Here is a 26,421-nt window from a genome sequence, read left to right as displayed (position 1 = left end):
ATATTAGGTGTAGTAGTTGAAGACCCCTGTGTATGGGATGATATTAGGTGTAGTAGTAGAAGACCCCTGTGGATATTAGGTGTAGTAGAAGACCCCTGTGTATAGGATGATATTAGGTGTAGTAGTAGTAGAAGACCCCTGTGTATAGGATGATATTAGGTGTAGTAGAAGACCCCTGTGTATAGGATGATATTAGGTGTAGTAGTAGAAGACCCCCGTGGATATTAGGTGTAGTAGTAGAAGACCCCTGTGTATAGGATATTAGATGTAGTAGTAGAAGACCCCTGTGTATAGGATGATATTAGGTGTAGTAGTAGAAGACCCCTGTGGATATTAGGTGTAGTAGAAGACCCCTGTGTATAGGATATTAGGTGTAGTAGTTGAAGACCCCTGTGTATAGGATGATATTAGGTGTAGTAGAAGAAGTATTAGGTAGGATGTATCCCTGGCTGGTATCTTCCCAGCTCCAGCTGCTCTCCGCTGTGTGAGTGATGAGAGTGATGCTGAGACAGCTGGGAGAGGGTTAATTGCTCAGCCAGTGGGAAGTGTCGGGTGCAGGCAGGCGGCCAATGAGTGGAGAGATGTGGAGGAAGCCCCTCCCCCCCGGGGGACTCATTCATGCTGTGGGTTGATGCTGTCTCAGTACATACAGAGGGTTAGAGGATCCAGGGTCACCCTACTGCTGCTGCTGCTGTTACTGTTGCTGGTGTGGAGCAGGTGACAAGGGGGGCAAGAAGCTGTATGCGGAGGACATTGGGACCTCCCTAGAATCTGTGTGCCAGCTCTCCATGTTTGGGGTCCAGGATACTTTAGGAAGAGGAGGAACTGTCCTGAGAGACAAAGCACTGACAGCTGGCATGGATTCTGTCCGCTCCTGGGTGAGGAATGTTGGAGTTGTGGATGCCAAGGTGGCCGCTCAGAGGTAAGAGGGGCAGTGCTGGGGCACGGGGGAGGGCGATCTACAGGGCAAGGCAACTTTCTTACTCCGGGCATAGGTAGGGATGCTCAGGATGGGGGTGAGGGCTTTGCCCGGACATGGAGGATATATCCAGAGGTGGCATACAAAGGGCACTGCGGAGCTGAACCCTGCCATGTGTGCATACTAGGACTTGTAGTTCCCATCACAGGACTGCAGAGAGCAATTATTGTATAGAGGAGCGCCGTATAGATTACACAGGGACATATGTGCACCCAATTCACACATCTGTTCCATCACCAGAGGCACTACAACCCCCATCCCGACACACACACACACAACCACCACAACTTTATCCAAATATCACTGCTGCCCACTGTGCCCAGTCTATTACACTAGGAGGAAGGATCTCTATTGGAAAAGTCAGGAGGAATAAGATCGATATTAGAAGAGCATGATTTATATTATATATACTAGATATTAGAGTATGATCTATAAGATATATATTAGAGGAGTATGATCTATAAGATTTATATTAGAGGAGTATGATCTATAAGATATATATTACATGCTCTGTCTATACGATCTCTATTACAGGATTATGAACTAAATGATCTCTATTGGAGGAGTATGATCTATTAGATATGTATTAGAGAAGTGTGGTCTATACGATCCCTATTAGAGGAGTATGATCTAAATGATCTCTATTAGAGGAGCATGATCTAAATGATCTCTATTAGAGGGGTATGATCTAAATGATCTCTATTAGAGGGGTATGATCTATAATAGATGAGTGTGATCCATAACACATGAGTATAGTCTAATTCTATATTAGAGGAGCAGGATCTACATGATCCATGTTAGAGTAGTATGATCTGTATTAGAGGTCGAGGAGTGTGATCTAGAAGATCTATATTAGAGGATTGTAATCTTTAAGATTTATATTAGGGAAATGTGTTCTATAAGATCTATATAAGGGGCGTGTGATCTATATTTGAGGAGTTTGATCCATACGATCTATATTAGAGGAGTTTGATTTATATTAGAGGAATGTAAGCTATAAGATCTATATTAGAGGAGTGTGATCTATACGATCTATATTAGAACAATATGATGTATAGTTAGAGGAGTATGGTGTATATTGGAGTATGGTGTATATTGGAGTATGATTGGAGTATGGTGTATAGTGGAGTATGATTGGAGTATGTGTATATTGGAGTATGATTATAGTATGTGTATATTGGAGTATGATTATAGTATGTGTATATTGGAGTATGATTGGAGTATGTGTATATTGGAGTATGATTGGAGTATGTGTATATTGGAGTATGATTATAGTATGTGTATATTGGAGTATGCTTGGAGTATGTGTATATTGGAGTATGATTGGAGTATATTGGAGTATGATTGGAGTATGGTGTATATTGGAGTATGGTTGGAGTATGTGTATATTGGAGTATGGTTGGAGTATGTGTATATTGGAGTATGATTGGAGTATGATTGGAGTATGGTGTATATTGGAGTATGATTGGAGTATGATTGGAGTATGGTGTATATTGGAGTATGATTGGAGTATGTGTATATTGGAGTATGATTGGAGTATGATTGGAGTATGTGTATATTGGGGTATGGTTGGAGTATGTGTATATTGGAGTATGATTGGAGTATGATTGGAGTATGTGTATATTGGAGTATGATTGGAGTATGTGTATATTGGAGTATGATTGAACTATGTGTATATTGGAGTATGATTATAGTATGTGTATATTGGAGTATGTGCATATTGGAGTATGATTGGAGTATGTGTATATTGGAGTATGATTGGAGTATGGTGTATATTGGAGTATGATTATAGTATGTGTATATTGGAGTATGCTTTGAGTATGGTGTATATTAGAGTATGATTGGAGTATGTGTATATTGGAGTATGATTATAGTATGTGTATATTGGAGTATGCTTTGAGTATGGTGTATATTAGAGTATGATTGGAGTATGTGTATATTGGAGTATGATTGAAGTATGTATTGGAGTATGGTTGGAGTATGTGTATAGTAGACCTGTCAGTGACATGGAAAGTTCGTTCTGTCCTCATACTTTACACCGGATAACACTGCGCAGAGACACGGAGCTTACCCGCAAATGTCCCAACTCCATGATATCAGAGAATTTCTTTGTGTAAAAATACAATAAAATCAATAGATGGAGGAGATTCGTTCCGATATTCATCTAATAAGCAGCTTCACTTATTAGAAGTATTTAAAAAAAAAATCTTAAACGAAAAAAGTTTAAAGTTGCAAACATGGGACGAAAGAAGACATTTTATTGCATTTTGTAATTGTATTTAGACGGGAGGATATATATAAATAAATATACATATTTATATATCTTCCTGTATAAATGCATTTATACCACCTATATAATGTGAAGACCTATTCTAAGATTTGTATGTACAAAAAGTGATAACACAGAGCTGGAATGTATATACACAGTATATCGTCTGTAGTTACGAAACAATTCGTTTTTGGCATTAGATTATCTTTTATCATTAAAAGCCCCAAGTAATATAATACTCTAAAATAATATTTAGATAAAAGAAGTTGATGATAACGATGTGTCAGTGATTGTCAGTAAGGAGCGATAAGCGCACAACTTGTAGCAGTGAGCGGAGCGCCATCAGCGCACATCACCGGCCAGACTTATGTACTAACAGCACGCCGTGCACCCCCAATACACCCTGAACCTTATACACATACACGTATATCTTTATTACTATTTTGTTTATTTATTATGGTTGTTATTATTATTTTTCTCATACAACAAATATTCATTGCGAAAAGTTTGCCAAGTTGACATAATACTATTATTTTGGTAGATTCAGTAGTACGGGGTGTATCTAAAGTAGCCGAACAAAGATACGAACAGTTTCCTAAGTTCAGACTCTATTCTTACACATAAAACGATTTCAGTATGATTTTATTCATTTTTTATTTCTTTTTTGCGTGTAAATATCAGTCCGCAAAATAGTACGCAGCAATCTGAATACATACTAAAGATATATCTATATATATAAAAGTTACTTTCTTGTAGGAACATAAATAATAAGCGTGCCCCTAAAGTTGATATCCTATGGGATATTCCACACATATATACACTTCTATCATCTTGTGTGCAGGTATCCCGATCTGTACTTGTTAGTACATTGCACCCTCTACTATAGGTAAACACTACTACTAGGGATCTGCTATATGGCAGAGGACTGTCTGTAGAATAGGACATGTATCCATCCAGAACTGTATGATGATGCCATGTAATTAGAAAATCCAGCCATCTTTTGCAATGATGCACCATGGTATATGTTACCGACAGCAGTCAGCTACTAAGATCGACTTTTGTTCCATGTGCTCTCCTGGCAGTGTCGGTATCATTATTGATTTACTATTTATATAATTACTCAGCTGAAGCTTGCAGTGAGTGCCAGCCAGCGATCTAACACTGGCACTGCCCTCAGATGGTAGGACATTGAAGATGTATCAATGCTTTCTACAGTGGTTTGCAGGTGGCATTAACTTGTACTGTACTGCTCTTCAATAAACTTATTTTAAACTTAAAAAAAAAAAAAAAAAATGATAGTCTTGTCATATAAAGTGTTGCAAATAAATTCATATATGAGAATCTAGTGCAAGTAGCTATTTGCCTATTACATACTAATTCTTGTCACTGTGCAGGGAGCTGGTAAAATATAGTTCCTGCTCATTATATAGATTATATGTCTTGCTCCCTGAAAACCATGTAGGATTTTGTGTGGGGTATCTGCACAAATTGTCCTGCAAGTTGGGATTTCGATGACCCATCGAATATTTGAGTGACAAAATACACCAGTCTGGCCACCGCAAGCACTTCTAGAGCCCATCTGGGGTACTTTGTAAAATTGTTCACTATTTCTTTTTTAAAACAAGACAAAACATCTGTATTTATCTAATTTTGTACTTGTCAAAATGTACTGTTTTAGGAGGGACTCTTAGGAGGACTTTTCAAAAATGATTTTGTTTTGGAGCAGTGTAGGAATAAAGATTTCCTAATTATTGGGGTTGCAATTGGTCAGCCTACATGTCATAGAATTACATAACTTGCTGATGGCCTTGATTTTGTGCAGTGTTTCTATCTATCTATCTATCTATCTATCTATCTATCTATCTATCTATCTATCTATCTATCTATCTATTTTCTTTTTCAAAGATATCATTAATACACATCTAGCTATCTTTCTATCTATCTATCTATCTATCTATCTATCTATCTATCTATCTATCTATCTATCTATCTATCTATTATATATTATATATATATATATATATATATATATATATATATATATATATATATATATATATATATATATATATATATATATATATATATATATATATATATATATATATATAAAGGATAGATAGATAGATAGATAGATAGGATAGATATATAAAGGATAGATAGATAGATAGATAGATAACATTTTTATATTTTATATATATACATTTTATATATATATATATATATTAATGATATCTTTGGGGGGGAAAAACAATATATATATATATATATATATATATATATATATATATATATAAAATATTATCTATCTATCTATCTATCCTTTATATATATAATATTATCTATCTATCCTTTATATATATATATATATATATATATATATATATATATATATATATATATATATATATATATATAAAAATTATATCTTTTGGGGGGGGAACAATATATATATATATATATATATATATATATATATATATTAATGATATCTTTTGGGGGGGGGGGAAACAATATATATATATATATATATATATATATATATATATATATATATATATATATATATATATATATATAAAGGATAGATAGATAGATAATATTTTATATATATATATATATATATATTGCCCCCCCCCCCCCCCAAAGGTATCATTAATACAGCTGTGCATTGTGGCCTTGGCATCTGACCTGGATCAGGGCACATATCAGTAGGGTTGGCAGCAAGTCTGCAATGTATATCATTTAACCTTCTTCTGTGTCCCTTACAGTGGGGTGGCAGTGTCCCGGGCACACTTTGAGAAGCAACCACCATCCAACCTGCGGAAATCGAACTTCTTCCACTTTGTGCTGGCATTGTACGACCGACAGGGACAGCCCATAGAAATAGAGCGGACTACGTTTGTGGATTTTGTAGAGAAAGACAAGGTAAGTCCTGAACATTTATTATTTGGGATATACAGTTCACTGTGCTGTATACACTGACAACCAGTGCCAATCATTTAAAGGGTTTTGCACTAATAAATCCTAATTTCATTAGATAAAAAGCACCATATGTAGTGTGCACTTATCTTATATACATTCTGTATACAGTACTGTCACATTATGTATTGGAATATATGGTACACAGTAATGTTATGTGGTATAAAGAGTATGGGGTTCTTTAACTTTATATTAACCAAGTATTATATACAGTATTATGAGGATGAGTTTATATAATCATGGGGGACAGTAAACATCATGCATCATAAAGTTGCTGCAGTGTACAGAGAATGGCAAAATCTGTTATACCCATTGCTGTGTGTGATTTACAGAGAGTTCCAGGGGGAGTACAGTAGGATGGATTTTTTATTACATTACATTAGATTCCAGGCAACCGTGGTTCATGAATTGTATGATTCTCTGCAGCTAAGCAAAAAAATTGGGAGGCAAAACCAAAAATTTGCAGTTTACTGATTTGCCTTTTAAATTATTTTTTTTACTTAACTATATAACTATAACTTAATACATGGTAAACAGAGAGAATATACGTTAGATAATATACAGTGTTATAATTAGTGTACAGCTGGATGATGAGTTTAAATGATATGCAGAGTAGCATATGGTGTACGTAGCAGGTATATGCTATACGTCTTGGATGTGATATACAGTTATATGATGGTTTACGCTGTATACTGTGTTATCTAGGGTGTGCATGGCATATGCAGTGCAGTTGCACAATGAATTGATGGTATATACAATTTTATTTGGTGCAATCACAGTTTTGGTTAAGTATGTTGTTGTGTGACGTGCAGTGAAAAGATGAGTTTATTACATCATTTTTTTTGTTCTTGTTGTCATTAAATGAGTGTTAGCTTACAGCATTATAAACAATGTTGTACTTTATGTTATGTTCCTAAAGTTGTAATATGACTTTACTGGTAAATTGCACAGGGTTCTGGTAATCTGGTTATATACATGTTGGGTGTAATAATGTGAATTCTACACACGTGTATACTGTAGGTATGATGTGTATGTATGTGTCCAGGTATCCAGCACGGATCTTGACTCTCCTGTGTACAGGGTCTCCACACTTCCCCCCATACATATGTGGACACTTTTCAAAATTTAGAGTATTTCTTCCATCAACTGCAATGAATGTTAGTGAAAATATTATCTTTAAAGTGACTTATCCAATTGGAAAAGCCATTGTATGGAAATACGGCAACAGTTATGCAATAATCCAATGTTACCATAGATGTATGGATTGGCCATACATGGTCAATCCAATATGCCCAATTCAAACATCATTTGTCTTGAGGTTAATGGCCAACAGGGCCTCCCATGGGGGCTATAATGATCACTCTTGATCAACTATAGAGAAAAAAGAATGCGCATGCACCACATTTTGCCCATATCTACCCATCAATGGCTGGCCTTAAATATACTGTCCCTGTATCTTAATCTCCCCCCCATAACAATTCTGAAATGAGAGAATCTATCTGAATTGGTTGATGAACTTTACAAAGTCTGACTTGGGGATTTAATTTTAGCATAATATCACTAAAATATTATAATGATCCCAATACGAAGGCCTGGGAAGTGGAAATGTATTGGAAATAAGCATTGGGGTTGATTTACTAAAACCGGAAAGGGCAAAATCTGGTGCATCTCTGCATAGAAACCAATCAGCTTCCATTTTTTTTGTCAAAGCCTAATTGAGCAAGCTGAAATTAGAAGCTGATTGGTTTCTATGCAGAGCTACATGCGATTTTGCACTCTCCAGTTTTAGTAAATCAAGGCCAGTATTTCACTTTGAAAAATGTTCACTCCTTTGTATAATATATTTGAATCAACACCTAAATTTCCAGGCCTTATACTCATTAGGCAGCTCCTCATGCAATCTATACAATAATATTAGGACTTGTAGTACTCTAGGTGTTGGGAGGCCATGAGTATCCCCTTATTTCCTATTTTCCCTCTATTAAGTGAAGATATTACACAGCCCTGGCTCCCTGTGACAGCTCCTTATACATCTGCCTATTATTGACCCTCATTTCTGTAGTGTCTGTTGTCCAGTGTCCAGTCTGATGGGATACATAAGCATATTGATTGTGAGTATGGTGTCCTGTATTCATTACCAAATAATGACTGGGTGGAAGGCACTAATTTGGTAGGAGCTATTGATTGCCGTGTCCTCATTTCAAAGCAGGGATTAAAAATGATTAATGAGATAATTTTGCCAGTAACTGAGCACCAAGTGTTGTTTTATGATAAAATGGTATGTTCAGCTGATTGACCATGAAACATTGACTGGGGGGGAAATAGTAGATTTATTACATCTGTGATCCTTTTAACTAGCGTGACTTTAAAACAATGTATTTTTTATATACAATGCTAGTTATTAGAAATTAATCTCTAATCTTCCTAAACATTTACATGTACGCATATGCTGTATATCTATATCTGTGTATATATATATATTTATATTATACATTATTTATATATATATTTTATATATATATGAATATATACACACACACACACACACATATATATATATATATATATATATATATATATATATATATCTATCTATCTATCTATCTATCTATCTATCTATCTATCTATCTATCTATATATATATATATATATATATATATAGAGAGAGAGAGAGAGAGATATCTATATATATATATATATATATATATATATATATATATATAATACATTTTATGTACATTTCTTAAATTAGGTATTTTCCCCTCTATTGGCTACAATCAAAAAATAGTCAGTATTTTTATGTATATTTATGTATATAGATATAATATGTATGCCATTTTTAGGTATCTAATGCCTGTATGGATAAAAGAGGAAGGCTTTTTTTATATTAATTATTATATATATAATTTATTATTACTATATATATTTAGTATACTTAATTTATAACATAGGCTGAAAAATAACCTGAGAATATAATGGTATAATTAGTCAACATCTGTTTTTGTAGAGAAAATTAACCTGGACTATACAGTACATAATTACCATGATAAAATGTATTTTTACCTTAAGCATTTAATTTTTCTGTTTAACTGTGTACAATAATGGCATTCACATTGTGTTTGATAGAACTGCTACCTAAGACAGCTGTCATCCTAGAAATAATGCTTGTATTATATAGTATATTAGCTCTTTTATGAGAGATGTAGTTTGAGTTGAGTGCCATGAACAAATGATATAAAATGTATATATTCAATAAAACACGACTTTTATCTCTAAGGAACTGAGCACTGAGAAGACCAATAACGGCACACACTACCGACTGCAGCTCCTCTACAGCAATGGTAAGCCCATTTAGATATACTGGATACTTGGGTACTTTTTCATGAATGGACCCCTTGTGTATTTGGGACACTAAGTAGTATTAACATTGATTTGATATTATACCGCCCTGTGGCAGACTGTAAAGTATTTATTTCATGATGTGGCAATGATAAAAAAAAAAGCTGTTTGTCTTGTAGTGTGCAGAGCAAAGAGAGGTGCAATAGCAACAAATTAATGGCTGGCTACATTATAACTATAAGTCTCAGCATGTGCTGCACAGATTGAGACTTGTAGTTTTTGAGGGCACACAGTCAAACTATTATTTATGCTTGTATTTACCATTATATCTATGTACGTAACAACCTTATTTTATCAGTGTCTTACATAAGAACTGTCTGTTCTTCCCCCACAACAGCCTATCAGAGTCAATTTCCCACACAGGTTTGAATCTGATTGGCTACTACAAGTAGTTTTCCTTATTTTACAACACGCTCAAGCATTGCATTGTCTGTGTAAGTGGTTCTGGCTACTTTTCTTACCCGTCCTCTGATATGTAAACTTAAAGACATGTATACAATTTGTAGCATACAATGATTACAGGCATACCCCACTTTTAAGTACACAATGGGGTTTATTTACTAAAGCTGGAAAGTGCAAAATAAGGCTCACGTCTGCATAGAAACCAATAGGCTTCTTACCCCAGCTTGTTCAATTAAGCTTTAGTTATAAAACCTGGAAGCTCATTGGTTTCTATGCAGAAGTGAGCCTGATTTTGTTTTTTCCAGCTGTAGTAAATAAACCCCATTGTGTACACAAAAGTAGGGTATGCCTGTATATCTGACCCGGAGCAGTAGTCAATCAGGTAGACTTATTCTGTACTAAATGAGGTTAATTTACTAAAGGCAAATGGGCATTTTACTATGCAAGGGAATTTTTTGCTTAGCGAATGTAGAGAAAATCCACTTTACAAAGAATATCCAATCACGTGCAAGGTAAATTAAGAAGTATTTTTGATTGCATGTGATTGGATGATGGAAGACAGCAGCGTTTCTTTTCATTCACTAAACTAAAGGAAAATTCCCTTGCAAAGCGAACGCCTGTTTTCCTTCAGTAGACCAACCCTGATCTCTCAACTGAAGACACACTCCCTAACTCCCTGGCTTAGTGTAACAAAAAAAGTTAGTAAATCTGTATATTATAGTAAGGAAATGGCAAATATGATCTGAAAAAAACTGCCAAGCTGATTTTCAGTTATTTATTGTTGTTTTTAGCTCTTAAACAGAGATCTGGGCCTGGGGGGTGGCAACTGAAAAGCTCTTTTGGGGTCGAAAAAGGTAGAAGGATAAGCTTTTTTTTTAATAGTTTTATTTTCTTGTGTTACTTTAGAAAGAACAACATTTTAAAATGTACGTTATACCTCACAGAAAATGTACTGCACATTTGTGTCGTGTAACTTATACAGAACTTTTAGCCACAACCGTCTTTGGTCAACTGGGGAGGTACAATAGAAGTGCTTGTAGGGGCAGCACAACCAAAGTCTGCCCATGATTATTTAACGTTGCTTTGTCCTACACAATGGACCTAAATTAAATAATCTACTGGGGAGCTTTTTATGGATTTTGTTGAATAAAGATGGAAACGTAAACAGAAATAAAAAATTGAGAAGCATAATGGTCCATCACAGCCTCTTGTGCCACCTGCATATAACGGGAACATGCAAGCAGTGAGGTATGTTAGGTGGATCAATTTTTTCAGCGTCGAGATCTTGCCCTTTTGGTGCCAATGCTTTTAGCGTACACAAGATAATCTATCAATAGTTTTAAGTGAGTGTTATGATAAAGGTTAGTGGTAAGGTTGGCATTAAAGCATTAGGGTTTAGGCTAAGGGTAAGGATTATTATTAGGTATATAATTTAGGGGGTTCGGTGTCTGCTTAGGTCTTAGGGCTAAGGGTAAGGTTAGTGGTTAACCTCCCTGGCGGTATGATTCTGTCAGAAAAAACATGCTAAAAGCGGTACCATTATTTGCAAGGAAATTTGGCGTTTTATATTGTAGGTCTGTAATTTTTAGAAATAACTCACTTAAATCTGACCAAACAAGATTCTAATAGGCATCCCAGGTATGACATTTTTTTAAAAACAAAATTATAAATTATAATATAATAAATAATTATAAATAATTATAACAAATAATAATATAATTATAATAAAAATTATTCAATAATGTAATCAAATCAAAATCACTGAAATTTGCTCAGTTGCAGAATTGTTGCTGTCATTATTTTTTTTTTTTTATGACGAATTTCCCCACAAATCGCTATCGCACAATTCTGCAAGTGATTATAATTTATTATCGCTGTTTTTTAGCTGATCTAAAACTATTTTTGACATAAAGGGACACTTTTGGTTGCTATGGACAATCTACAGTTTGCAGGGAGAAAGAAACGTTTTTATTATATAAAATGACATGCATGACACAGGACAGACCACTAGGGACAGGGGGTGTGTGTTTTTTTTACATACAGTACTGTAATCTATAAGATTACAGTATACTGTATGTAAGGTGTTTGTTTACTTTTTTGAATTTGGCGCCGTTCTCCGTCCCCGTGCGTCGTAACGTCGCAGGGAACGGAGATCGGCGTCACACGGAGGCACTGTGTGAATCGAGCGAGGTCCCGCTCGCTCACACAGCGCGGTGGCATCGCTGGATCCAGGGACAAGGTAAGTAACTTGTGCCTGTGGATCTAGCGAGGCGATCCCGAGTCTGACTCGGGGTGTCCGCTCGCAGCAGGAAAATCTAACCCCGAGTCAGACTCGTGAAGACCGCCAGGCAGGTTAAGGTTAGGGTGAAGTTATGAGTTAAGTGTCAGGCCTCGTACACACGACTGAGGAACTCGTCGGAAAAGACACATCGTTTTCCTCAACGAGTTCCTTGTTAGGCTTGTCGAGAAACTTGACAAGCTTGCTTTGCATACACACGGTCAAGACCAAATCTCCTTGTTCTCAAACGCGGTGACGTACAACACATACAATGGCAGGGGAAGTTCGATTCCACTGGCACAACCCTTGGGGCTGCTTTTGCTAATCTCATGTTACTGCGTGTTAAGTAAAAGTTTGGTAAGACAACATTTGCACTTTTCAGACTGTTACAGCGTGACAAATGTGCTATCTCCATTACAAACGCTACTTTTACCGAAGGTGCGCTCCCGTCTCATACTTTATTCTGAGCATACGTGGGTTTCTTAGCATACACACGATCGTGTTTCTCGTCGAAAACCAGCCTGACGAGGAACACGACAAGGAAACTGAGACTCCCGTCGAGGAAAAAGAGAACTCTTTTTTCCTCGTCGAGTTCCTCGACAGTTTCCTCGATGAAAAACATACACACAACCGTTTTTCTCGGCAAAAAAGCTCTGCCACCGAGTTTCTTGATGGATTCTGTCAAGGAAAACGGTCGTGTGTACGAGGCCTCAGGGTCAGATTAGGTGTTCAGGTTTGCATTTTAGTGTTGAGTTAAGGCTCAAGAGTTAGAGGGTGGTTGAATGCTACGTTTAGGGTCTAAGTTAAGTTTTAAGGTTTGGATGAGGGGAAGGTTAAGTATTAGCATCAACCTAAAGATTAGGTAAAGTTTAAGATTAAGGGCGTGTGAGGAGACATATGTTTTTTCTAATTGTTGTTGGTCCTAAAATACTAATGAAAACCAACATACTGAAAATATGTGTACTTCATAAATACTGAATCATGAAGTATTAGTTTTTATTTTATCAAAATATGTAAATTTGCCAGCTGTGTAACAAGTCATACAACAATGCGAGATGTACTATATCGATAAGTAAAACATTATCACAGATGTTGGAGTCAGATTGAAAAAAGTTTGCTGTTGTCAGATGCTGTCCCTGGTGAATAGGTGTGTATGTACATATTTAATAGGAAAAGACTGGCTCAGCTGAAATCAATGCAGCAAGCATTGGATATACAAATTCATTATATATATATAAAAAAAAAAAAACATTTAATTTTTGTTAGTTTACCATTGCATACTATAATTATTTTTGATCAAATCAAGAATTTATTTCTTGGCAAAAATAGTAAATGCAAAGATTTATTTTGAATTTGTTTACAAATCGGGGTGTTTTTATTTTAATTTTAATTTGGTGTTTCACAAATGCTTTAAAAAAAATCGGAATATGCGAAATTTTAGAGAAGGTAGGGTGCAAATTTCAGAATGAAATGCTAAATTGCTAGTTGTTTTCATCTTTTTTTTTTTAGATAGAAATCTGTATAAAATCTGATATAAATAATCTGTTCATTATTATCAATGTACACTTAAAAATACTTCTATGTATAATTTGAAATTATATATATATATATGTTCCTAGATTAGCCATATTTGTTCTCTTTGCATTTTATTTTTCGGCGCCGTCAATTTAAGCAGTGCTTTACATATATATTGTACATTCAGATCAGTCCCTGCCCTCCAGGAGCTTACAATCCAAGTGCCCCAAACTCACATTCATATATACATATACTAGAGCCAATTTCGACAGGAGCCAATTAACCAACCAGCATGTCTTTGGAATGTGGGAGGAAACCCACACAGGCACAAAGAGAACACATTTTACAATTTTCTACTCCTTTAGTAAATAAACTTGAATTTAAGAAAGAAAAACAGACCGTTATTGCAGTGAGCCACTGAGAGATCCCTCAATTAATCTACAAATCTCTAAGTGCATGTAAATTCTATTTTGTGTCAAAGTGTCAAAGTTCCGTGCCTGGAGATCCTGCCAGTGACAGCACTTCCTGTATTAAGCTGACAACGCTAAACTACTGTATACAGCTAGGCATGTTTACTATAAGTTAAATACTGCAATAAAAAATCTTGAATAGTATATAATAATGTGCGCATATATATATATACTGTATATGTATATATAGAGGTCTTCCCCACTTTTAAGTACACAATGGGGTTTATTTACTAAAGCTGTAAAGTGCAAAATCAGGCTCACTTCTGCATAGAAACCAATGAGGTTCTAACCCCAGCTTGTTCAATTAAGCCTGGTAATAAAACCTGAAAGCTTGTTGGTTTTTATGTAGAAGTGAGCCTGATTTTGCACTTTCTAGCAAATATATATAAAATAAAAATATGTGCTCAATGAAAGGCTACTCTACTTTTCTTGATCACTTAAAGTAGGCCAAATGCCAGAGAATGTCCTCTGAGTATGGCTGTGTTGACCTATACAGACATGTATGCGTGTTGGCAAAGATGCCAGAGGAGCCAGATCTAAGCTTTGGTAAATAAGCAAATGCTCTTCGCATGTCTGTGTGGGTTTCCTCCAGGCACTCTGGTTTCCTCCCACAACCCAAAACACACTGGTAGGTCATCCAAATGAGCATGTGAATGCATTCGAATCTTTAACGCTCCTCGAGGGCAGGCCCTAGGTGAATACATTTTACAGTATTATATAAATTGATGAAATAAATTAATAAATATTAGTTCTCATCCCCACTTCATGTTTTTCTCATTTCAGGTGTCCGGACTGAACAAGATCTCTTTGTCAGACTTATTGACTCTGTGACAAAACAAGTGAGTTCAACTCATGAATACATATAATAATTTACTGTATGTTGTTGTTCGAAGGTTCCTAAAAAGCTTTAAAGCTTACCAGTGAAAAGCAGTTAAACTTTTGCCTGAATATACACAATATAACTGTTCCTATAGCACTGGCTGTGCGTTACAGCTATATAAGTTCATTCATGTTGCCCTGTTCAGACGTCTGCATAGTTCAGGTTTACACATATTTATGGGCCTGAGAACACAAGGTACACCCATGAACAGATGTGAAATCCCATAGAGCATGCTCTATTTCCTGTAGATGCAAAAGGCTTACTTTGGCAGAATTTCCCAAGATGCAATTAATAACCCCAGATTACTGGCAAACTTAAAGCTGAACAAAAGTCAGCAATACTTCCATTGGTCCGATGCCCACAAGCTCCCTCACTGGCATCTTCCTCTGGGTGATGGTCTTTGGCTGTCTTGATTGGCCAGGGTTGGATGATGTAACTCCCATGCATGCACAGGAGTACAGTCATTCTGGCACACCGATACCATGCCTGGAATCTAAATTGAGCTGTATATATGCAGCCTGTATACATTTAAAAAAAGAATGCCAGTAGGAAAATAAGTTTATTTTATAGTAGAAGAGAAATTGCAATGTCTCTTCTACCATGAAGAACCTGCCTGCTCACAATTTTGTAACTGTAAAACTTATTTACACTTGTTAGTTAATGTAACTTAAGTTATTAAAGATGCACGTTTTCAGGATAACATAGATCCCTTCAATATGTATAAAGCCTGAAGAGAAGATTTAAGTTATCTTGAAATCTTGCATCTTTAATAACTTAAGTTAACTAACAAATGTTATCACTCCAAAATTAAATCTGCATTAAATGGTGGCTAACATGGCCCAGTACTGCTGTTAGACCGCAGATTAGACACTTTAGATCAGTGTCATAGCTTGTACAAAAGGGCTTTGAAAAAAAGCAGAAGAAGCAAAAGGGAGGGGGGATTTTTTTTGTCATGAAAGGTCTGTGTTTCAGTAACTATACCCTGCAAATCAATGGCAGTCTGCTATTTCAAAGAGTTTTCGGTGAGAATAATGGGTCCAGATTAATGAAAATTAAACATATTCTGCAAAGATGTAGAGGGTATCATTTGATGTGATGAGTAATGGTGAATTGATCTTTCTTATTACAGCCAATAGCATATGAAGGACAGAATAAGAACCCGGAAATGTGCAGAGTCCTACTCACACACGAGGTCATGTGCAGGTAAGAATGGATCCCAGTGACTCTGCTACACTTTAGTGCCCAAAGACCTGTTTCACGTGGGCTTCAGATTGTATAAGAGCAGTGTGAACAGTCAGCTTTTTATAAAGCATTTGCAGAGCTTTCAGCAAGCTTTGTTGAAGCTTTTAAAGTACCAAATCCAGTTTGTAAATGTTGAACACAGATCCTAATGGGAGTGCTGATTGTCACTTTAAAAAGAAGGCCCATACCCCCCCACGAAAAAGTCAGCAACTACAAATACTGCAGCTGCTGACTTTTAATATATGGACGCTTACCTGTCCAGGGAGCCTGTGATGTCAGCACCACAGCCCTTCTTCGGATCGGCTGTCGGGTGCAGCCGCCGCCATTCCTGGTAAGAGTACCCAGCAGTGAAGCCTTTCAGGTTCACAGCCGGTTCCGTACTGCGCATAGGCGAAGAGCCCTGCGCTCTTTAATTGGTTCGGCGACGGAGGAAGGAGGAGGGGCCAAACTTCCAGGAGATGGGGTTATGGCCCCATCTCCCAGAAGTGGCAAACGGTACCTGTCAAAAACAGGTACCCTTTCCCTCTGAAACTTGCCAAATATTGCACCGGGGGGGGGGGGGGTAAGTGGAAGTTCCACTTTTGAGATACCCATGCCTTGGTTTTACTGTGATGTTTCCTGCAGACAATTAAAGTGACACTACCATGAGAGAAATATGGGGGTTACCATTGCTGGACTTATCTTTATACTTGTTTCTAGACAGTGACTCAGGAAGCTTAAAAGTCATTGCAACAGCCATGACTTAGGACTAATGTCCGAAACGCGTAGGCTGTTTTTACAAAGTTGTAAATATATTTTTAATAAAAGAATACTATTTTTTGGATGTCATCCTGAGTGATGACCATTCCTTTTCTTATTGCATTAGCATAACATGTCAAACCTGTCTTTACTCATAACCCCCTATAAAGTCACATGACTTTACATAAAAATAATAATAATTTGTATACCCTATAGCTGTCGTAAAACACTTATACATCTGCTTTTTATTTTCGATACTCCTTGGGAGCAAGTCTGTCATCTTTCCTTTTTCTAACAGGTATCTGTTAACTGTTACCCCTCAAGATAGATAAACTTCATGGCTGAAGTTAATAATATCTCTATTTATATATCCTGTAGCCATTTAGTTCAGCCCTTACTCCTTACTGATTCAGTCCAGGAACAAAAGGCTAATTAGTAACTGCACCCAATTAGTGACTTGTGCCTCATCATAGATCAGATAATTGTCATAGCTTTCATTAGAAACTTTACAAACTATAATGTCACACCACAAAAAGGCTCTGCCGCTGGAGACCGATTAAAGTAGTTCTACGTGAAATATTTTTCATTGTACATACTTGTACAATGAAAAATATAGTGTGGGGGTATATTGGCAGACCTGGAAAGGTATCATTGGCCTATTATTGCAAAATTCCAGCTTAGGATATAGCAGTTTAGAACATATGTATCAGAAGATAAATGATGAGAGGTCATTTAGTGTAGGACCTATGGCAGCAGGACCACTACGGAGCACAAACTGGCCTATTGATGAATCTGATCAAGAATTCTCCTTTTTTAAAATAATGCCACGTACACATGATCGGAAATTCCGACAAGAACACCATGGATTTTTTTCCGACTGAATTTTGGCTCAAACTTGTGTTGCATACACACAGTCACACAAAATTCAGACCCTCAAGAACGCAGTGATTTACAACACTACGACGAGCTGAGAAAAATGAAGCTTCCGAGCATGAGTCAACTTGATTCCGAGAATGCATTTTTTTTGTGCATCGGAATTGCATAAAGACGTTCGGAATTTCCTCCAAGAACTTTTCTTGTCGGAAAATTTGAGAACCAGCTCTCAAATTTTTCTTGGCGAAAATTCCGACAGAAAAAGTCAGATGGAGCATACACACGGTCAGAATTTCCGACCAAAAGCTCACATTGAACTTTTCTTGTTGGAATTTCCGCTCGTGTGCACGCGGCATAACAGTGGCTGGTAAGCTAACATCTACTACTGAATGTCAGCTGAGTCTCAAAGAAGTGTGGCTGCTCCACCCGTAAATGGTGGAAACAATGCCATACCAACCCTGACCCTCTTGACTCCTTCCTGCTTCTTTTAGCTGCAAGAATCCTACAGTTAGGTGGACCTTGTAAACTATGTGTACAGTTGGAGCAGTTTTTTAGGCTGAAGGGATTAAACCATCAATAACATGCATTTTGTGTATATATAATCTACAACATAAGCCGAACATCTTCCAACAAACTGTTATTGCAACAAAAGTACCAGTTATGGCAATGAGCCTTTCACTAGGAAGGCGCTTTTGGTTCCAAATTAGGAAGCAAATGTCTAAAGAGTGTGCCAATGTCAAAATCTCTGCACTAGCATAGCCAGCTTTGGGCAATAAAATTGCCCTTTGACTGTAAAACAATTAAAACAGCACCTGGTGCTTGCAGCAGGTAGAAACTGAGAAGACGTGGTGGGCCCTGTGGCACATTTGTATCTTTCCGCAGTACGTTGCGTCTGTTCTGTTACAATGTAATGGGACATTTTAATGTGTGGCAGACTGATGGGAGGCTGTGTAAAGACTACAGCTGCTTAATAAGAGAGACACTGACAGGCTGCATTGCTCACAGCTGGGACTCAGCACTGGGCTGGGCCGGCTGCTGGTCACCCTGTCCTCCTCAGACAGATGGTGGGAATTTATACACTTTTGTTATGCAATCAGCAGGAACAGAATGCAGCACAAAGGCTGACGGCAGACCTGCCCTGGTGCACAGTGTATATGCAGAGTAATGTGTGGGTGAAGAGCCTGGTGTCTGGACAGTGTTTTCAGGTCAACTCAATGGCATGACCTGTACTGTTGATGTGACATTGGTATATTTCTGAAACGTTTTACTGTCCAGGAACATTGTGCCAGTCCTTTGACCTTTCCTCCTCTCCAAATGCCAAAGTACCTTATGGGATCATGTATCACCATTGTAGCCTATAAAGAAATTAGGATTTTATTGATGAATCATTCTATCCAAATGGTATATAGATGGAACCAACTGACTAAGCAAGTCCCTGGATTTATATGTCTTGTATAGTCCAATAGAAAAACCTCTCTGAGAAATCTCTGACTTTATTCCTGTCCACTTGGATTTTCTATGTTCCTGCCCACCTTTATATGTTCAGGCACATCCTGTTGCATTTTCCAGTAAATCGAAAATCAAAAATGGAGATAGAGATGGCCACAGCAGCTGTGTACATCCAGCAGCCCAAGTGCACACATCTCACCAATGGATTCTCAATGGATGGAAACAGTGGAGGTTTGACTCCAAAAAAAATTAAATACTAGTTTTATATTAGCCCTTTAAAGCGGAACTAAACCCGCTGATCATTTTCAGCCATGGAAGCTGCCATCTTAGCTTATGTTTGATCAACATTGAACAACTGCCATGGTGCTGCACATGTGATCAGTCATAAAACCAGAGCACAAGCAGATAAGACAGTTAGCAAACCCGGCATGTTTTCTTAAAACATTAAGTGCTAGTTCACACCAGACGCAGTTCCGTTCCGTTCCGTGCGTTTTTTTCTGCACAAAATGCATGCACAGTTTTTTCCATGTATTCCAATTGCTCTAGTTCACACCATGCAGTCAGTTTCCGGTCAGTTTCTGCACTGGAAACTGACCAGAACCTGACTGCGTGGTGTGATCTAGAGCCATTGAAATACATGGAAAACACTGTGCATGAATTTTTAGTGCAGAAAAAAAGCGCACGGAACGGAACGGAACTGGCCCTAAATAAATGGGTTTATTTCCGCTTAGTGTCCATTTAAAGCTTTAAATTCAATTAATTTCTGAATCTGCGTACAGGTATTAGAAGGTGGTTAAAAATGTTTGAACTGATAGGGCACCTGCCAAAGACATAGGACCATCACCCAGATGAATATTATTATTATTATTATTATACAGGATTTATATAGCGCCAACAGTTTACACAGCGCTTTACATCAGGGAAGACAGTACAGTCACAATACAAATCAATACAGGAGGGATCAGAGGGCCCTGCTCGTTAGAGCTTACAATCTAGAAGGGAATATCATGTTATGCCCACGTACTCTGACGTGTGTCCTTACCATAGGTGTGCACAGTCAATTGCATTAGGGTGTGCCCCCCAAAGCTCAAACACACACTATTAATCACTCACGATGTTCATTCAGAAAGGGAAGGGGATGGTCAATTACATATTTACCAGCCCCTTCCTACACTTATCTGAAAACATCCTTGCAGCAACAGCTAGCGGGAGAGAAGGGAAGCTGTTAGCATTGCAGGGAGAAGGGGGGAGCCAGGAAAGTAGGGGGAATCTGTGCTGTAAAGGGTGATTAGGGTTTGCCTGGGCACACCTGGCACACTCTATGCGCACGTTTATGGTCCTTGCAGTATATTCTTTAGAGGAGTGAGTGCCACAGGTTGATTTTTCTGTTTTGCCCAAAAATTTGAGGATTGGGGTGTTGGTGTTTTGCTGAGACCCTGAATAGAGTAAAAGAGCCTTCCCCAATCTCTATCACTTAGCACAGATAGCAAGAACAAGCCACATCAATTAATTCAATCTAACGTATTGGCTGACAAAACATTTTCATGTTGGAACATGTATTGTTAATTTGTTATCTCTATCAAGTTTAGAAATGGTCTGCATTGTAAACGTAACCCAGGGTTATTACTAAGTCAAATGCAAATACAAGTGAGCACTATTTGTGCCTGGAGGAAATGCATATGAATATACTTTAACGTAAGAGCCGTGAAAATGTAGAATAAACTTCTACAGGCGCTCGTTCCAGTCAACTTTGTAGATTGCTTCAGTAAAAGCACCTTGAGGTTCTACATGTACAAAATATAACTGTCTATTTATAAGAAATAACACTTTAGATTGCAATTTCAGGAGGTACCCTATTGCTTTAGGGAATCAGGAAGGATTCTTTACTATTATAGCAAATTGGATCACTGTATAGGGTCCTTTAGAGATCCTCTGAAGGAACCCTAGGGTTCTATGGAACCCTGATTGAGAAAGGCTGATGAAATGTGAAATCATTGTGAGCGGAAAAGCTGGTAAAAAAAAGATAAAAACAATTTCATGACCTGGAACCCAATACATTCCAACATAGTTCTTGGCTATTGCTTGGTGTGCAAACAAATAATCTTTTATTATATCGGGCACCAGATCTGCCTCCTGTGAATACAAACACATTAAAGTGCTTCGAGGTGAGCATTGCCTGTACCTGCCAATTTTGTGCTACGACTGCTCTGAGATTTAACGTGCTCTGGATGCTTTATAGCTTTGTGAATTATACTTAATGCCCTACTGGGGTTAATAAGCTATATAGGTCATGATTCCCTTAATATCTGTCACATTCATTTTCATTTTTATTATTTTCCATGTTAAATCTCATTAAGTCTGAGACAATGGGAGGTAATAACAACATAGAGGAAGCTTTCCTATGCATATCCATGCTGGCTATAGGGTGTTGCTGCTAAACAGAGAATCAAGTTAAAGGGAATCTGGGAGGGCTGAAATATGGGGCAGCCATTGCTGACTTTTCATTTTTTTTAAAGATACAAGCTGTCATAGTGATTCAGGCTAAAATAACTAGTGATTTGTTTGTATATATAACAAGCAAGCTATAATCTTTAGACTATCCTTGAGGCATCATTGTTCCAGGTGAGTGATTCAATAGTTTGAAAAGCCTCTACCAGGAATCAATCGCTAGAGCCTACACTTGTCATTCTCATATTCAGGCCAAAGTGACAGTGTCTATGAAAATGACTTTAAAAGAAAGTGATAGACCTCCAAATAGAGCCCCAGGACCTTAAACGAAGAAGGTATACCTCCAAGGAGAGTCCTTTGACCTTAAGAAGAAGGGGGTAGATCACCAAAGAGTGTCCAAAGAGCTTAAAAGAAAGAGGTAGACATCCAAAGAGAGTCCAATGAGCTTAAAAGAAGGGGATAGACTGCCAAAGAGAGTCCAATGACTTTAAAATAAGAGGGTAGCCCTCCAAAGAGAGTCAAATTACGTTTTAAGAAGGGGGTAGACCTCCAAAGAGAGTCCAATGACTTTATAAGAAGGGGTAGACCTCCAAAGAGAGTCTAATTACTTTATAAGAAGGCGTTAGACCTCCAAAGAGAGTCCAATGACTTTATAAGAAGGGGGTAGACCTCCAATGAGAGTCCAATGACTTTATAAGAAGGTGGTAGACCTCCAAAGAGAGTCCAATGACATTAAAAGAAGGGGTAGACCTCCAAAGAGAGTTCAATGACTTTATAAGAAGGGGGTAGACCTCCAAAGAGAGTCCAATGACTTTATAAGAAGGGGTAGACCTCCAAAGAGAGTCCAATGACTTTATAAGAAGGGGGTAGACCTCCAAAGAGAGTCCAATGACTTTATAAGAAGGGGGTAGACCTCCAAAGAGAGTCCAATGACTTTATAAGAAGGGGGTAGACCTCCAAAGAGAGTCTAGTTACTTTATAAGAAGGGGGTAGCCCTCCAAGGAGAGTCCAATGACTTTATAAGAAGGGGGTAGACCTCCAAAGAGAGTCCAATGACTTTATAAGAAGGTGAGGTAGACCTCCTAAAAGAGCCCAAGGACCTTAAAATAAGAAGGCGGACCCCCCAAAGAGAGAAGAAGGGGGCAGATTTTTATAGAGCGTCCAAAGACCTTAGAAGAAGGGGATAGACCCTTGAAAGCTTGTCCAAAACAAGTTAACTTTTAGCACAGATAATAAAAATGAACACAGACAGTACTCATCTGTGTTATTGCAAGTTCACTAATATGGCTAAAATCACCTCAAAACTCTTAAAAATATACTTAAAGTGTTACTAAACCCACAACAGTAAAATCTGGCTATGCAGTAAAGCATGCTTGTTATACTCATTGTTGAACCTAAGAGGTTGATCCTCCACATTGTGTAAAAAGGCTGTTTGATCCTGTCTTTTCTGATCCTCCCCTTTTTCCACTGTCACCAATCCATCTCCTGATAAGACAAAGCCTTTGTAGTCATTATGCACATGCTCAGTTTGGTGTGTATTGCTAGAGTTTTTTTATTGGGAGGATGTGATCAGCACTGTCCAGACAGATGGTCAGGGGTCCTGTAGCCTCTTAGGAGTAGAATGAAAACTCAACCTACAAGCTTTAACCGGTGCTGGGCCGGACACTGATGGTGAGAAAAGGCATTTAGAAGTTTATATCTTTTACTAAAATAATTGCGTTTCCATGTTCTGTGTACTGTGGGAAACAAGATATATTGAATGCGGGGTCCTGGGTTCAGTAACACTTTCATTGTTCTGGCCTTTCTAAACTGTTTGGTGATACAAGATTCCTGCACATTATTTTTTATATTATGTTTTCTATTTTGTTGTACTAGTTTATGAAAACAGTAACAGCTATACTGGACACTAATAACCACTTCTGCTTTTCCCTGGTACTAGTCTCCCTTGGAATCCTATAGTTACAAATTTGTTTTCATATCTTTCTACAGTCGGTGCTGTGAGAAAAAAAGCTGTGGTAATCGGAATGAGACCCCATCTGACCCCGTCATCATCGACAGGTAGGAAATCTAAGAGTTTATTGCCATTTGTCAATAACTATCCAGTGCCTGGCAGAAAAGAGGAACAGCCTGTATGGGAGTAGTAATGCAGGTTCTTCAATACAGTAAAACCTTGGATTGCGAGCATAATTTGTTCCGGAAACATGCTTGTAATCCAAAGCACTCTTATATAAAAGCAAATTTTCCTTAAGAAATAATGGAAACTCAGATGATTCGTTCCCAAACCATTTATTCTTAAGTCTTTCAGTTTATAGTCCATATAAAAAGATTATAGCGATTTGACCAGGTTGTGTAACCATAAAATGTCCATCCACAAATGGTAGTCTCCACAAGGGGATTAGAAGCAAAATCCAGCAGGAGCTACAGAGTATAAAAGAGAAGAGAGGCGCCTCTAAAGCCTCGCACACACGGCCAAGGAACTCGACGGGCGAAACACATTGTTTTCCTCGTCGAGTTCCTTGTTAGGCTGTCGAGGAACTCGACAAGCCAATTTTCTCCATTCCCTTCAAGGAAATAGAGAACTTGCTCTCTTTTTAGCTCGTCGAGTTTCTCAACAGTTTCCTCGACGGAAATGTACACACGACCGACAAAAAAATATCTCCCAGCAAGTTTCTTGCTGGTTTTTGTCGAGAAACTTGGTCGTGTGTACGAGGCCTAAGTGTAGCAATATAAAAAAAGAAAACCGCCGCTCCAGATGGGTACACTTCAGTGGTGGATATATGGCTCAAAACCCGGTGGGTGCAGGCAATGCACAGAGCATAAATGGAAGAAGAAGAATTAAGAACAGCCGCACATCAATAGAATGTAAAAAAAGTTGTGCCTTTTATTCTAGTAAAAAAACACTACAAAAGCAAAAAAACAGCAAACACTGGGGTAATAGAGCTGACACGTTTCACATTGATGAACAATGCTTAGTCATAGCTTTTGTAGTGTTTTTTTACTAGAATAAAAGGCACAACTTTTTTTACATTCTATTGGAGTGCGGCTGTCCATAATTCTTCTTCTTCCATAAGTGTAGCAATATGTTGCTAAATGTTGGACCTTCATTAAATGGAACCATATTGCTACACTTAGAAGCGCCTCTCTTCTCTTTTATACTCAGTTGTGATGTGACGCTACTTGTATATCAAGACATCGCTTGTATATCAAGTCAACATTTATTAAAAAATGTAAGAGTTTAAATAAAAAAGGGGTGGTATATAACTGAAAATGATATTCCAGCAATCTTATATTCATCTGGTTTCTAAAGCTGAACTCCAGGATAAGCAAATTCTGTTTAAATACAAAATGCATGTGTATTGTTACCTCAATCTTGGCATGCTTTGTATATTTCCTCAAGATCTGTGCAGTAATCCAGTGTAGAACTTTGCTTCTGTGCAGGAGCCTCCTGTACTAGGACCGCTCACTGCTGTTCTCTCTCCTTGTGTAAGGTGACTGGTCTTGTCTCCGCCCCCTCCTGTCATTTTCTGCAGGCAGCCTGTAGTGGGTGGAGCCTGTTGGGTCCCTTCCACAGCTCTGCTCTCTCCGCAGGCTATGTACAGCACAGTGATAATGTCATCACTATGTTTATATGATAATATCTGGGTTTGCAAAGGCATCTGGTGCACACCAAGTGAATTTATATCTTCTGTGACTATTGAGCAATAGATTTGAATGAAGGTTTTTTTCCCCTGTAAGTGTATGTTCACAGTTATGAGTTGGTATGATTACTTTGTTGCATGCTTGCCTTGTACTGACTGTGCCAACTGCCTGGATTGAAGTAAAGCACTTGTTGGTGCTAAGCTGTGATAGACACATAGGCATACATTTCTGAATGCAAACCACATTAAGGTCTTGTTTTTTGGTACGGCCTATTCTAAAGACCTCATAATTATCATACAGTCCTCATGTAAGGATTAAGAAATTGTTTATGCCCTACAGTACAGAAGTGTAAATATGTGTGTACCTTAAAATATTAAACATTATTATCCGAATATTTAACATACCTTAAATACTTTCATATTTAAAGCAGCACTAGACCCAAAAGAAAAAATGTATTATATATATATATTTTTTTCAACAGAAAAGCTCTCTTGCAGTTACAGGGATGGGACAAACCATTTACCACTGACAAGGGTGCTTACAATAATATGTATTTATTTATTTATGTAAAACCTTTATCCCAAACGAAAAAAAGCTGTTTGGTGTAACTGATTATAAAGTGTTAGCTGGAGTTGAGCTTAAATTCTTTAGTTTATTTAAATCTGCTAGAACTTCCAATACCCCCCCCCTCCTTAGACTGACAATGTTACTGTCCAAAGGTGCCCCTGTGCTCATTTAATGATACAGGAGGTGGGTTAGTGGCAGTGGCGACCCATCCATTAGGGGTGCCCGGGCGCCGCTCCCTCTCTTCACTCCACCCCCCTATATGCAATATATGAATCTATCCACGGCCGCCCC

The 26,421-nt window shown here is 37.6% G+C and overlaps 1 protein-coding gene across 4 annotated transcripts in view; it reads left to right on the top strand.

Moving 5' to 3' along the window:
* Positions 1–629: 629 nt before the first annotated feature.
* The window catches only part of EBF2 (EBF transcription factor 2), a 124,225-nt gene continuing 98,433 nt past the window's right edge, over positions 630–26,421 (top strand). For 3 of the 4 annotated variants that reach the window (XM_040346111.1, XM_040346110.1, XM_040346108.1), the window contains exons 1-6: positions 630–922; positions 6,020–6,176; positions 9,508–9,571; positions 15,078–15,133; positions 16,304–16,377; positions 23,914–23,982. In XM_040346111.1, the coding sequence (XP_040202045.1) occupies positions 789–922; positions 6,020–6,176; positions 9,508–9,571; positions 15,078–15,133; positions 16,304–16,377; positions 23,914–23,982 (554 nt within the window). In that variant the 5' untranslated portion in view covers positions 630–788. The remainder of the gene's footprint in view (positions 923–6,019; positions 6,177–9,507; positions 9,572–15,077; positions 15,134–16,303; positions 16,378–23,913; positions 23,983–26,421) is intronic. The other variant, XM_040346109.1, reaches the window with a different exon arrangement.

This window comes from Rana temporaria, chromosome 3 (assembly GCF_905171775.1).
Source record: "Rana temporaria chromosome 3, aRanTem1.1, whole genome shotgun sequence".
Classification (NCBI taxonomy): domain Eukaryota; kingdom Metazoa; phylum Chordata; class Amphibia; order Anura; family Ranidae; genus Rana; species Rana temporaria.
The sequence above is the reverse complement of the archived record's forward strand: the minus strand, read 5'-3'. Positions and strand labels throughout refer to the sequence as shown.